The 13,644-nt window shown below is 35.5% G+C and overlaps 2 protein-coding genes across 2 annotated transcripts; both read left to right on the plus strand.

The window, feature by feature from the left end:
- Positions 1–5,576: 5,576 nt before the first annotated feature.
- On the plus strand, positions 5,577–6,050 carry LOC127103526 (uncharacterized mitochondrial protein AtMg00860-like). Its single transcript, XM_051040779.1, has one exon. The coding sequence runs from the start codon at positions 5,577–5,579 to the stop codon at positions 6,048–6,050; it is 474 nt and encodes a 157-aa protein (XP_050896736.1).
- A 266-nt stretch (positions 6,051–6,316) lies between these two features.
- LOC127103527 (uncharacterized) lies at positions 6,317–6,876 on the plus strand. Its single transcript, XM_051040780.1, has 2 exons — positions 6,317–6,715; positions 6,817–6,876. Exons 1-2 carry the CDS (start codon positions 6,317–6,319, stop codon positions 6,874–6,876), a joined length of 459 nt encoding a protein of 152 aa, XP_050896737.1.
- The last annotated feature ends 6,768 nt before the right edge of the window (positions 6,877–13,644 follow it).

Consider the following 13,644-nt stretch of genomic DNA (forward strand, 5'->3'; position numbering starts at 1 on the left):
AAGTTTGGGATTAAGCTTTGAGCTTGCTTTGTTGTGCATTGATCTGTATAGATTAATTGGTTGATACTTGCTGTTTAGTTTTGTCTGTCTGAATACTAACTGTGTTTGACTGTTTCCAGGTACTTTTAGTTGCTCAGTTCCTTGTGAACTTTTGCTTTGCTTTGCTTAAGCAACTTGCATTGAGGTATAACTTCCTAACTTCATGTAGTCTGGAGACCCGGCTGTTACCGGGCCGGGCAAATAAATGTCTGAAGTCCTCCTTAAGAGGCGATGATTGTGATTGTTTAATTTTGTGCCTAAGCAGGTAAAGTCCTTAATCAAGGCAATTGGTGGAAGGTAGGGATATGCAATCTATCCCCCACTATTAAGTTGAGTCTTCTCCTTGCTCCCATTACATGGTTGTAGCATTGAGATTACAAGCCCAAGATCTTGTGCAGTGCACATTGTGTCAGAGTCTCTGAGTATAGAAGGGTTCCCCCATTCTGGACCCATGCTCATTTGTCAGAAGCTCTCCCTGGTTAGGGATAAGAGCTGTGAGGTCTGATCCTCACTTCATCCTTTCATCTGCTTCACCTTAGCCTCGTAATGGCAAGGTTAAGAGCAAACCCAGCCCGTACAGACGACTCGCTTCGGCAGTCAAACCTATTGTGTGAGCCACTTGTTTGGTTATAGTGCGTGCTATGTGGATATCTGATTGACATGCTTGTTTGAGATGCTTGTTCTCATTTGATGTATGCTTATATTCTGTATGCTTGTGTGCTTGCTTCTTTCCTGGATAGGAGTAGTTTGCTTATGCAAGTAGGATAGAAAACTGAACTTAGGGATGACTGTGCATGACAACATCTAGGCTCGAGTCGTAGTCTCCCTAGTGTTGTGTCTCCCTGGTTTCTGGTTAGCAATTCAGTCCCTTTCAGGGGAACTACATCGCCCTGATCCTCGTTCCAGACGAGGTATGTAGGCAGGTGGTCGTGCGAGACCACTCCGGGCAACCTTTTCCTTTTTTGCGTGTGTTTACTTGTTATCTGGTTGCATGTTTGGCTCGGATGCCGACGTAAGTCCAGTAAGTGGCTGTCGGGCTCCACGTTTGCCTTTTGAGTGTGTTTTGGTTCGGATGCCGACGTAATTCCATCCAGTGGTTGTCGGGCTCCATGTTTGCCACCCTTGCTTGTTTGTATGTTTTGTGTTGTTTGGCGTGCGTAAGCCGAACTACAGAGGCTCTGATTCTTGTTCCAGACAAGATATGTAGGCATAAGGTGCGATACCTTATCGAGCCCGTTCCTCTTAACCCCACCTGCGTTCCCCGTGTGTGTGTGTGATGTCTAGCAACCTATTCTTTATTCTAGGACGTGGATCCCGTCGAGTACGACGGACGTGAGGGGTGCTAATACCTTCCCCTCGCGTAACCGACTCCCTTACCCTTTCTCTTTGGTCGCAAGACCATTTCCTTTCCAGGTTTCTCTGAGCGTTTCCTTTCCCTTTCTTGGGATAAATAACGCGCAGTGGCGGCTCTGTGTGTGTTTTTCCTTTGAGTCTCGCCGGTTGATTTTTCGCAGGATGCGACAGCTTGGAACCAACACCATCATCTTTTTATCATCATCTAATCCTTAACAACTTCTCCTCTTGCATTTCTTAAGGTGGGTTCTAGTTAGAAACCCTAGGATTTCTAAAAGATTAGAGTTGTAGAATCATAGATAAATCATGAAAATCCATGCTATATGATGAATATTTCTCTTGATTTTGTTGATTTCCATGAACATGTGCTTTGATATGTTCTTCATGATTGTTGTGACTACATGATTTGTTGTGGTTGTGGTTATGAACTTGAAACCCTTGATATATATGTGTATATGAGCATATGGTATGATGGGTTTGTTGGAAGAAGAAGTGGGTGATTTGTTAGAAATGGAGCAACATAGGAAATGGTGTTCTATGAAGTGAAAAGTGGAAATGTGTGAGGACCAATCGTTTGGTCCCTGTCTCCAATCGATTGCACAACCCTTTTGTTTTGCAGAAAATGAAATTTTAGCAAGACCAATCGATTGACAGTAGATTACATTCGATTGCATGAACTATCTGTTTTGGAACAGTGAAAATTTTCGTGAGCCCATCGATTGACACTAAGGATCAATCGATTGATATTTTGCAAACTTTGAAAAACAGAAATGTGAGAGGAACAAATCGATTGGGCTTCCCCAACCAATCAATTGACTTATGCCAAACACTTCAAAAACTCATTTCTTTGATGTTCTGAATGCTTTTTATCGACCATTAATCAATTGTGATGCTATGCTTATGTTGAATACATGGTAATGGTGAAAACTACATAATGAAACTAGCGAGTTAACCTAGGATTGGTATTAGGCGATAAGTTAAGTTTATAACTTAGATAACATTTGAAGGCGGCATTCATTCGTACGAAGCTTATGTGGAGGTCGTGGACGAATGGTTGCCATAGTTGAGAATGAAACACATTGTATGGAACATGCCATGTTATTGTTTGTCTATTATGGTGAATGAAGTCACATGTGATTGATGGATCTTGTTATGATTTGTGGAACCGATCATGTATTCAGAATGTGTGTTTTTATGTGATGGTGCACATCTTTATTTGGTATGCTTAGATGAGTAAGCATTGGGATGTGAGACCGATGATTCGTTCCTCAATTGGGTTTGAGTCCCAACCACGACGAACGTGGGGGAAAGGTGGACACCTAAGTTGGTTAGAGTCCCATACGGTGAAAGAGACCCTAAGTGGGTTAGAGTCCCATATGGGTAACTGTGGCTTGAACTGGGGATTAAGCCTCATAGAGGACCCGATATCCACCGCGAAAGTTGAATCATATGAGCATGCATGAATCGGGTCTGGCTTAGACGTAAGTCCGTTCGGGGATTGATGTTTCGTGATCTGAATAATGATCCGGGTTGAGTTTTGAGAACTCAGGTGCATGTTGCCATACATTGCGAGTTAGTTCTCCTTTTCTTAAGTCTTCGTTCCCTTGTTGACTTGAGTTGAATATTGATTAGAAAACCCTGTAGAGCCGAGTGGACCCATAAGATAGGGAACACACGAAGATTATTATCTCACCCCATGTTGTTGATTATTTTCCAGGTGGTTCTGAGCAGGCGAAGGGTAAGGACAAGATAGAGTGATGTCTTGCTTACCTGATGGCTAGATGGCTGCTCCCCTGTATAGATTTTTTTGGGATCATTGTTTAATGATCTAGCCCCTAGTTTTTATTTTAGGCACTTTTGTGTACATTTTGTGCCATGTTATGTTTCTTTTGGACATGTATATATATGTACACTGTGTTGCTAGGCGCTTATGTATTTCAGTACCAGTTTTACACTATGTACAATATGTATTCTAGACATATATTATATGTGGGTGTTATAGTTGGTATCAGAGCAGGTCGTATCCTCGACCTAGCCATGAAGTATTATAAGCATTCCTTTCTGCCTCATATGTGGGTTGTCATCATTGTCCTTGGTGTTATATTCATAGTATTGAGCCTAATCAACTTAATCCTATCTGTATGACATTCAGGATCATGGCTGACAGGTGCAAAGGTCGTTGTAGACCCAAAACCTAGAATTCAGACTCTGAACCGCCAAGTGGTAGTGAAGGTTTTCAATGGCCTCAGTTTGTGCAACAGATGCAACAACAACAAAATAAATTCATGCAACAGATGATGCAACAGTGGAATGGTGGTTTTCATCCTCAAGGGGTTCCACAAGAAGCTATAGGTGGTAGTTTCCGAGAATTCTTCCGCATGAATCCTCCTGAATTCCATGGTGGGTTGAATCTTGTGGAGGCTCATGAGTAGATAGCCAGCATGGAAAGAATTTTTCATGTAGTGAATTGTAGTGAAGAGAATAAGGTTGTGTTTTCTTCTCACATGATGAAGGGTCCAGCTGTGAGATGGTGGGAGAGTGCTTCGACTCTTATGACCAATCAAGGAATACCTAGGGATTGAGAGCATTTTAAGACTACTTTCCTGGATAAGTATTTTCCTAGCCCTTTGAGGACTCAAAAAGAGTTTGAGTTTCAACAGCTTAGATAGGGTACTATGACAGTAGCTACGTATGCTGAGAAGTTCGAAGATATGGCTGCTTATTCTAGACAGGCTGCGTACGCACCAGATGAGAGGTGGAATATTGATCAGTTTCTTTTTGGTCTAAGAGGTGAAATTTCTCATAGTGTTTCTCAAAGGGAATTCACTACTTATGCTGAATTGTTAAGGCAATGTTATGTGGCCGAGAACAGTTTGAAGAAAGTTCAATAAGAAAGGGATCAATATAGGAGTGGACAGAAAGACCAAGGGAGGCCAGGTAACCAGTTTAGGCCTAGACCTCAAGCTTTCAAGGGAAAACAAGTGCAACATGCAAGACCTAACCCTACTCCTCAATGTCAAGTATGTAAGAGGTCTCATTTTAGAAGTTGTGCTGGAAGTGGAGTTAGGTGTTTTACTTGTTAGAGGGAAGGGCACATGTCTATGGAATATCCTTATAATAAGAATCAGATGGAAGGGAGGAGCACTATCCGAGTTTATACTTTGGATGTAAGGGAGGCTAAGAGCAACAATGCCTTAATTGTTGGTATGTGTCTCGTCAATAATCATCCTTGTTTTGTATTGTTTGATTGTGGGGCGACACACTCTTTTGTATCAGTTTAGTGCATGAAGTGTCTTGCCTTGCAAGAAATTCCCTTGTTTCCTCCTATGGTGGTTACTACCTCCATGGATGATGTGGTTGAGACACCATTGATTTGTGAAAATTGTTCGCTCTCGGTGAATGATAGAATTTTCCAGATTGATCTTATTTGTTTACCACTTAAGAAGGTTGACGTGGTTTTGGGGATGGATTGGCTTTCGTCCAATTCGGTGTTTATTGGATGTGAATAGAAGTTGATTATCATTCCATCTAGTGAAGCTACTCCAAAGGATGTATTAACTACTATCTTAGAAGGTGTGGTTGGTATGGTTAATTTCTTATTTGAGAAGGAAAAGTCAGATCTCTTGGTTCTCACCAAGGAGTCTAGCGATAATCTGAGTGTTACACAAATTCCTGTCGTTTGTGAATTTCCGGAAGTTTTCCCTGAGGATGTCACCTCTCTTCCTCCTGAAAGGGAAGTGGAATTCTCTATTGATCTGATATCTGGGACGACTCCAATCTCCGTTTCTCCGTATCGCATGGCACCACTCGAGTTGAGAGAGTTGAAAAATCAATTGGAAGAGTTGTTAACCAAGCATTTCATCCGACCTAGTGTCTCACCATGGGGAGCTTTAGTGTTATTAGTAAAGAAGAAGGATGGTAGTATGCAGTTGTGTATTGATTATCGCCAGTTGAATAAAGTCACCATTAAGAACAAGTATCCTCGGCCAAGGATAGACGATTTGTTAGATCAGTTGAAAGGAGCCTATGTGTTCTCGAAGATTGATTTATGACCGGGCTATCATCTAATAAGAGTTAAGAGTTCAGATGTACCAAATACCGTATTTAGAACCCGATATGGCCATTATGAGTTTCTCGTAATTCCTTTTGGTGTAACGAATGCCCCTGCTGTTTTCATGGACTATATGAATCAGATATTTCAACCATACTTGGACCAGTTCGTGGTGATCTTTATTGATGACATTCTTATTTATTCTCGTACTCCCCAAGAGCACGGAGAACACCTAAGAATTGTCCCGTCAGTACTGCAAGAGAAGCATGTTTTTGCCAAGTTAAGTAAATGTGAGTTTTGGATGAACGAAGTGATATTTCTTGGTCATGTCATATCACAAGGAGGAGTATCAATGGATCCATCTAAAGTCGAAGCAGTTATTAATTGGGAAAGACCGAAGAATGCTTCTGAAGTCAGAAGTTTCTTAGGTTTCAAAGGTTACTATCGAAGATTTATAAAGGGGTTTTCGCATATAGGATTACCAATGACTAGACTTACCCGAAAGGAAATTTCTTTTAAGTGGGATTCGAAGTGTGAATGGAGTTTCATGAGTTTGATGGAAAAGCTAACGATTGCTCCTGTTTTAATCATCCCTGATCCTAGTTAGTCTTATGAAGTATTTTGTGAGCCTCTAAGAAAGGATTAGGAGGGGTGTTAATGAAGAGTGGTCAGGTTGTAGCTTATGCCTTTCGTCAGTTGAAGCCTCATGAAGAGAACTATCCAACTCATGATCTTGAACTAGCTTCTGTTGTTTTTGCATTGAAGGTGTGGCGACATTACTTGTATGGGGTGTGTTTTGAGATGTTTAGAGATCACAAGAGTTTGAAATACTTATTTGACCATAAAGAGTTAAACATGAGACAAAGGAGATGGATGGAGTATTTGAAGGACTTTGATTTTGAGCTTAAGTATCACTCGGGGAAGGCGAATAAGGTTGCGGGTTCCTTAAGTCGGAAAGAGATGCATAAAGTTGAGTTGATGATGTTAGAATACACATTGTTGGAAAAGTTCCGAGATCTTAATATTCAGTTTAGTTGGACGCAGGATGGTGTGATAATGGGAAATTTGAATGTTACTTATAACCTAAGGGAAGAGATCCGACAAGGACAAATGATAGATGAGAAGTTGCAAGAGATGTCGATTCAACTAGGTTTCGCTCAGTCACCAGATGGAGTTATTCTGTTTAATCAAAGGATTTGTGTTCCGAATGATGCTGAGCTGAAAATAAAAGTTTTAGAGGAAGGCCACAAGGGGCGTTTACCATACATCCAGGTTTGTCAAAGATGTATCAAGACTTGAAGAAGGAATATTGGTGGTCTGGAATTAAAAGGGATATTGCATAGTATGTGTCGGAATGCATAGTGTGCCAACAGGTGAAGATCGAACATCAGAAGCCAGGTGGTTTATTGCGACCTTTAGAGATTCTAGTTTAGAAGTGGGATAGTATTTCAATGGATTTTGCAGTAGGGTTACCTCGGACCCAAGGTGGTTATGATTAGATTTGGGTGATTGTGGATCGGTTGACTAAGTCCGTGCACTTCTTGGTCGTGAAGACTACTTACAAGGAAAGTCATCTTGCACGGTTGGTCATTTTAGAAATTGTTAGGCTGCATGGTGTTCCAACTAGTGTTGTGTCCGATAGAGACCCAAAGTTTACTTCAATATTTTGGAAAGCATTCCAGCAAGCTATAGGATCAAAATTATGTTTGAGTACGTCTAATCATCCTCAAACGGATGGTTAGACTGAACGAACGATACAAACACTGAAAGATATGTTAAGAGCTTGTGTACTTGAAAGTTGAGGGAATTGGAAGGAGGTCTTACCATTGATTGAATTCACATATAAAAATAGTTATCATGTAAGTATCGGGATGGCTCCTTATGAAGCCTTATATGGACGGAAATGTAGAACACCTCTATGTTGGACGGAAGTTGATGAAGGAAGGATCTTAGGACCGAAGATTATTCAAGAGACTACTGAAAAGATAAGGATGGTCCGTGATAAGATGAAGAAAGCACAAAATTGCCAAAAGAGCTATGCAGATCACAGAAGAAGACCACTGGAATTTGATGAAGGTGATCATGTATTTTTGAAGGTGACTCCGAGGTTGAGACTGAAAGGACCGTTTAAGTCACGGAAGCTAAGTCTGAGATACATAGGGCCATACAAGATTATGGAGAGGATTGGATAAGTAGCCTAAAAATTATCCTTACCACCTTCTCTATCAAAATTGCATGACATTTTTCACGTATCCCAACTCCGGAAGTTCATTCCAGATTCTCTTCAGCCTAATCTTCCAGATTCAATAGAAGTAGAAGCAGATCTGACTTTCGAACCTCTACCAAGTCGAGTTGTAGGACGAGAAGTTAAGGTATTAAGGAATAAGTAGATTCCTCTTGTTAAGGTTTAGTGGGATGAATCACATCCGGGCGATGCAACCTGGGAACTGGAGACAGAAATGCGAGAAGCATACCCTCATCTCTTCCAGGTAATATTTAAATTCATGGACAAATTTTTATTTAAGGGGGGGGGGATGTAATACCCCGTATTTCCTTAAATACCCATATTCCTATTAATTGAGATCAATTGAGTTCCTATGTGCTCTAAAAGTTATCAATTGGGATAAATAGAGTAAATAGTGAGTTCAGGTTGACTTAATTAATATTGATTGAGACTGACCTTTTATTATTTGGGACATTTTGGTAAAACTAATAATGGGTCAATAGCTCTAGTAGAACAAATATTACAAGTATAGTGCCACTTGAGATATTTGTTACTACTAGTAACCACTTTCTAACCCCACAAATGTTCCATGGCTTGTGGTCCACATGTTATTATATCTTACCAATTACCCACATGTGCTATTTCATTTGCTCTATGTATCAGAAAGCTAGAAAGATAGAAGAAGAGGAAGCAAGCTAGTGAAGAAGAAGAAGAAGAAGAAGAAACTTGGAGAAATCAAGGGCCTGGAACCAACACAATCAACTTTTTATCATCATCTCATCCTCAACAACTTCTCCTCTTCCATTTCTTGAGGTGAGTTCTAGTTAGAAACCCTAGGATTTCTAGAAGATTAAAGTTGTAGAATCATAGATAAATCATGAAAAACCATGGTATATGATGAATATTTCTCTTGATTTTGTTGATTTCCATGAACATGTGCTTTGATATGTTCTTCATGATTGTTGTGACTACATGATTTGTTGTGGTTGTGGTTATGAACTTGAAACCCTTGATATATATGTGTATATGAGCATGTGGTATGATGGGTTCTTTGGAAGAAGAAGTGGGTGATTTGTTAGAAATGGAGCAACAGAGGAAATGGTGTTTTGTGAAGTGAAAAGTGGAAATGTGTGAGGACCAATCGATTGGTCCCTGTCTCCAATATATTACTTGTCCATTTGATAATTGGTTACAGAAGATTTTTTTTACCTATAATCATCTTGAGCAAATTATTTTTGTTGCGAAACATTTTATTTTGAAAAAAAAGTATTTATTTTATCAAATCTAATTTATGTCAAAGGTCTGTTGGTATGGCCCCACATCGCTTCATCTTCATCTCTCAAATTAACATTGACTCTCAATTTAAACTTATTACATAGTTTTGCGGTGGTAAAGTGGAATTATTGTTTAACATTTGGCTTATATATCTAATTGTATATTTAAATTATATAGAATTTTGTTTTAAATCCATGTAAGTACTTGGTTTCAGTCCTTACATTTTTTTTGTTTATTCTTGTTATTTTATTTTAATGTTTGTAATATATTTAGTATTTGATTTTAGTCTTTTAAGTCAATAATATAAAAATTTCACATGATACAATGCTAATTTCAAATATAAGTCTAAAATTATATCAGAGAATATTTGATAGATCCAAAGCAAAAACCAAAAAAATTACCGTGACTAAAAACAAATTGTAAAATATTTGCTAGGACAATGTACATATTTAAATTGTAAAATATGATATTAAATATCAAAGTGTTTAATTTATTTTCAAGTTTATGTTATATCCTAAGATTATAATGGTGTTCGAATCACCAAGTAACAACTCTAAATACGCATTTCATTGACATGTAAACAAATATTTTTGAGGGTGAGTGGTAAATTTTTTTGAAAGTTAAAGTAAACATATGAATATCATCTGCCATGTTTACATAGCTTTTCATATTGGAAGATATAATACTTGTCGTGTATCAACATACACAACAGTTACTACATTAAGTATTTAGATAAACATTAACACGTTATTACACTTCAACAAACAATCATATGATAATATTTAGCGAATTTACGGCACATATACAAAATTTAATGCACTTTTACGATTAGAAGTCTATCCCTATTTTTTCAAGTCACGAAACATGTTTTACAAACTAGTTATCCCTCAGAAGTATTATAACATGATATTTATGGTCATCATGATATTAGGAAACACATGTCACACATACAATTGCGAGTCACAGGTACATTTTATTTATTAACTGACTCCAAATACAAAAAAATGAAGTGATAGATAGTAATTATATTAATATCTATATTTTTAATCTCAAATAACTTATTCCTTACTTATTAATTATTTTTCAATATTTAGTCATAAAATTTCATATAATAAATATATTATGGGCCCACCACGCTTCCGCTGCGGCACTCTGATTAACGTTCAATTCAAAAATTTCATATAATAAATATATTATGGGCCCACCACGCTTCCGCTGCGGCACTCTGATTAACGTTCAATTCAAAAATTTCATATAATAAATATATTATGCATTGGTGATATCAAATGAAAATTTTCATTTGGTAAAGAGTTCATGTCCAAATAACAACGAGCAATAAACCATTTATCATATTTTCACCTTTATGCTTGCTACACATCATACCAATGCTAGAATAACCAACAACTAACTTAAAAAAATCTATTTCACAAACACACCTATAAACAACGAAGAGTGAGTGGTAAAGAAATATAAAAAATAAAACACACATGTATAAGAAGATCATCGCTAGTATTTGTAGAATTTTTTATAATGACATAGATACGCATATCTCATGTATCAACATATTAAATAACGTGTACGTTTTAATTTCTAGAAACTCATTATAACTTAAACACATATCCGTAAGAAAAGTTAGACATCAAGTACGGGCATATTAATGCATATAAATAGATATTTCACATTCACAACTAGAGTTCTGTTTAATTTGTTGCAAATGACATCATAAATTTAACTAGAATCATTATGTTAGCATTCTAACCTGACACGTATATTCATTATGATTAACTAACACACAAGCCTCACATAAACATTTCAGTCACACAAACATTTTGTTGAACAAGTAACTTCGCACACCCGAACGGGAAAAGGCGTAAATGTTTGATACTAATAAGAATATCTAGAGTTTGAATATGTACACTTTTCAATTAAAACCACAGGGTATCTGATCATAATGGTTGATATAAATCATTCATTCATTTATTAAATTTACACGTCATTTTAGTATTTTTTGTAGGTCATCTTGCAATTCGAGATTGTCTTGGTGTAAAGGTACTTTCCGGCGTCTGTGGTGAGTAGACTACTGAGTGCAATACTTGTAATCTGGTACCTCCAATATATTACTTGTCCATTTAATAATTGGTTACGGAAGAAACAATTTACCTATAATCATCTTGAGCAAATTATTTTTGTTAGGAAACTTTTTTTTTTGAAAAATAAATTATTTATTTTATCAAATCTAGTTTATGTCAAAGGTTTGTTGGTATGGGCCCACATCGCTTCATCTACATCTCTCAAATTAAAATTAAATCTAAATTTAAACTTATTACATAGTTTTGTGGTGGTAACATGGAATTATTGTTTAACATTTGGCTTATATATGTAATTGTATATTTCAATTATATAGAATTTCTGTTTAAATTCATGTAAGTACTTGGTGTCAGTCCTTACATTTTTTTTGTTTATCTTGTTATTTTGTTTTAATGTTTGTAATATATTTAGTATTTGATTTTAATCTTTTAAGTCAATAATATAAAAAATTTACATGATACAATGCTAATTTCAAATACAAGTCTAAGATAAAATCGAAGAATATTTGATAGATCCAAAGCAAAAACCTCAAAAATAACCGTGACTAAAAAAAATTGTAAAATAACTTATTCCTTACTAATTAATTAATTTGATTTGTAACAAATACAAAAAATGAAGTGATAATAGTAATTATATTAATATCTATATTTTTAATCTCAAATAACTTATTCCTTACTAATTAATTATTTTTCAATATTTAGTCATAAAAGATACAAATTTATAGGCCCACCACGCTTCCACTGCGCCACTATGATTAACGTTTAATTCAAAAACTTCATATAATAACTAGATTCTGTATTGGTGATATCAAATGATAAATTTCATTTGGTAAAGAGTTCATGTCCAAATAACAATGAGTAATAAACCATTTATTGAAATATTGAAAAATAAATTACTTATTTTATCAAATCTAGTTTATGTCAAAGGTATGTTGGTATGGGCCCACATCGCTTCATCTGCATCTCTCAAATTTACATTAAATCTAAATTTAAACTTATTATATAGTTTTGTTGTGGTAACTTGGAATTATTGGTTAACATTTGGCTTATATATGTAATTGTATATTTCAGTTATATAGAATTTCTGTTTAAATCCAGGTAAGTACTTGGTTTCAGTTCTTACATTTTTTTTTATTCTTGTTATATTATTTTAATGTTTGTAATATATTTAGTATTTGATATTATCTTTTAAGTCAATAATATAAATATTTCACATGATACAATTATAATTTCAAATATAAGTCTAAAATAAAATCAAAGAATATTTGATAGATCCAAAGCAAAAATCAAAAAAGTTACCGTAACTAAAAACAAACTGTAATATATTTGCTAGGACAATGTACAAATTTAAACTGTAAAACTTTAATATAATATCTAGTTTATTGAAATATGATATTAAATATCAAAGTGTTTTTATTTTAAATTTTATGTTATATCCTAAGTTTATAATGGTTTTCGAATCACCAAGTAACAATAAATACGCATTTCATTGACATGTAAACAAATTTATTTGAGGGTGAGTGGTAAATTTTTTTGAAAGTTAAAGTAAACATATGAATATCATCTCCCATGTTAACATAGCTTTTCATATTGGAAGATATAAGACTGGTCGTGTATCAACATACACAACAGTTACTACATTAAGTAATTAGATAAACATTAGTACCTTATTACACTTCAACAAAGAATCATGTGATAATATATAGCGAATTTATGATACATATACAAAATTTAATTCACTTTTACAATTAGAAGTCTATCCCTATTTTTTCAAGTCAGGAAACATGGTCAACAAACTAGTTATCTTTCAGAATATTATAACATGATATTTAATTAGTTGTCAGTCAAGACCAATTGAGTTTATATGTACTTTATCTATTATCAATTGTAACAGTTAGAGCCCATATGTGCTCTATGTGTTGCCAGTTGGGACCAATGAGTAACCATTGAACTCTGAAGAGATTCATTATTAATAAAAGAGACATACCAATATTAATAAATACAAGAGAAGACATTTTTGATAACATTGGTAATTGGTCAATTGGTGCTGGAAGATAAAATATCAATTGAGATATTTTATTACTACCTAATATATATATATATATATATATATATATATATATATATATATATATATATATATATATATATATATATATATATATATATATATATATATTTGTGTGGTTAGAAAGAAAGAAAAGAAGAAGTGGATAAGAAGAGAGGTAATAGGTAAGATAGAAAGAGAGAGTTATCAGGAAGTGGGAGAAAGGAAAAAGGAAAGAAAGAAGAGGAGAAGAAGAAGACTCATGGAAGAAGAAGATGAAAGTTCATAAACTCATCATCACCACCATTATCTCATCTTCATCATCATCATCATCACCAACTTCACATCTATTGGGAGAAAGGAAAAAGGAAAGAAAGAAGAGGAGAAGAAGAAGACTCATGGAAGAAGAAGATGAAAGTTCATAAACTCATCATCACCACCATTATCTCATCTTCATCATCATCATCATCACCAACTTCACATCTATTTGTGATCTTTCATGTTGCCATATGAATGGATGTTATGCTGTGATGGATTAAGGCGTTGTTCCTTGTTTACATGATGCTCT

The sequence above is a fragment of the Lathyrus oleraceus genome, chromosome 7 (genome assembly GCF_024323335.1).
Source record: "Lathyrus oleraceus cultivar Zhongwan6 chromosome 7, CAAS_Psat_ZW6_1.0, whole genome shotgun sequence".
NCBI classification, from domain to species: domain Eukaryota; kingdom Viridiplantae; phylum Streptophyta; class Magnoliopsida; order Fabales; family Fabaceae; genus Lathyrus; species Lathyrus oleraceus.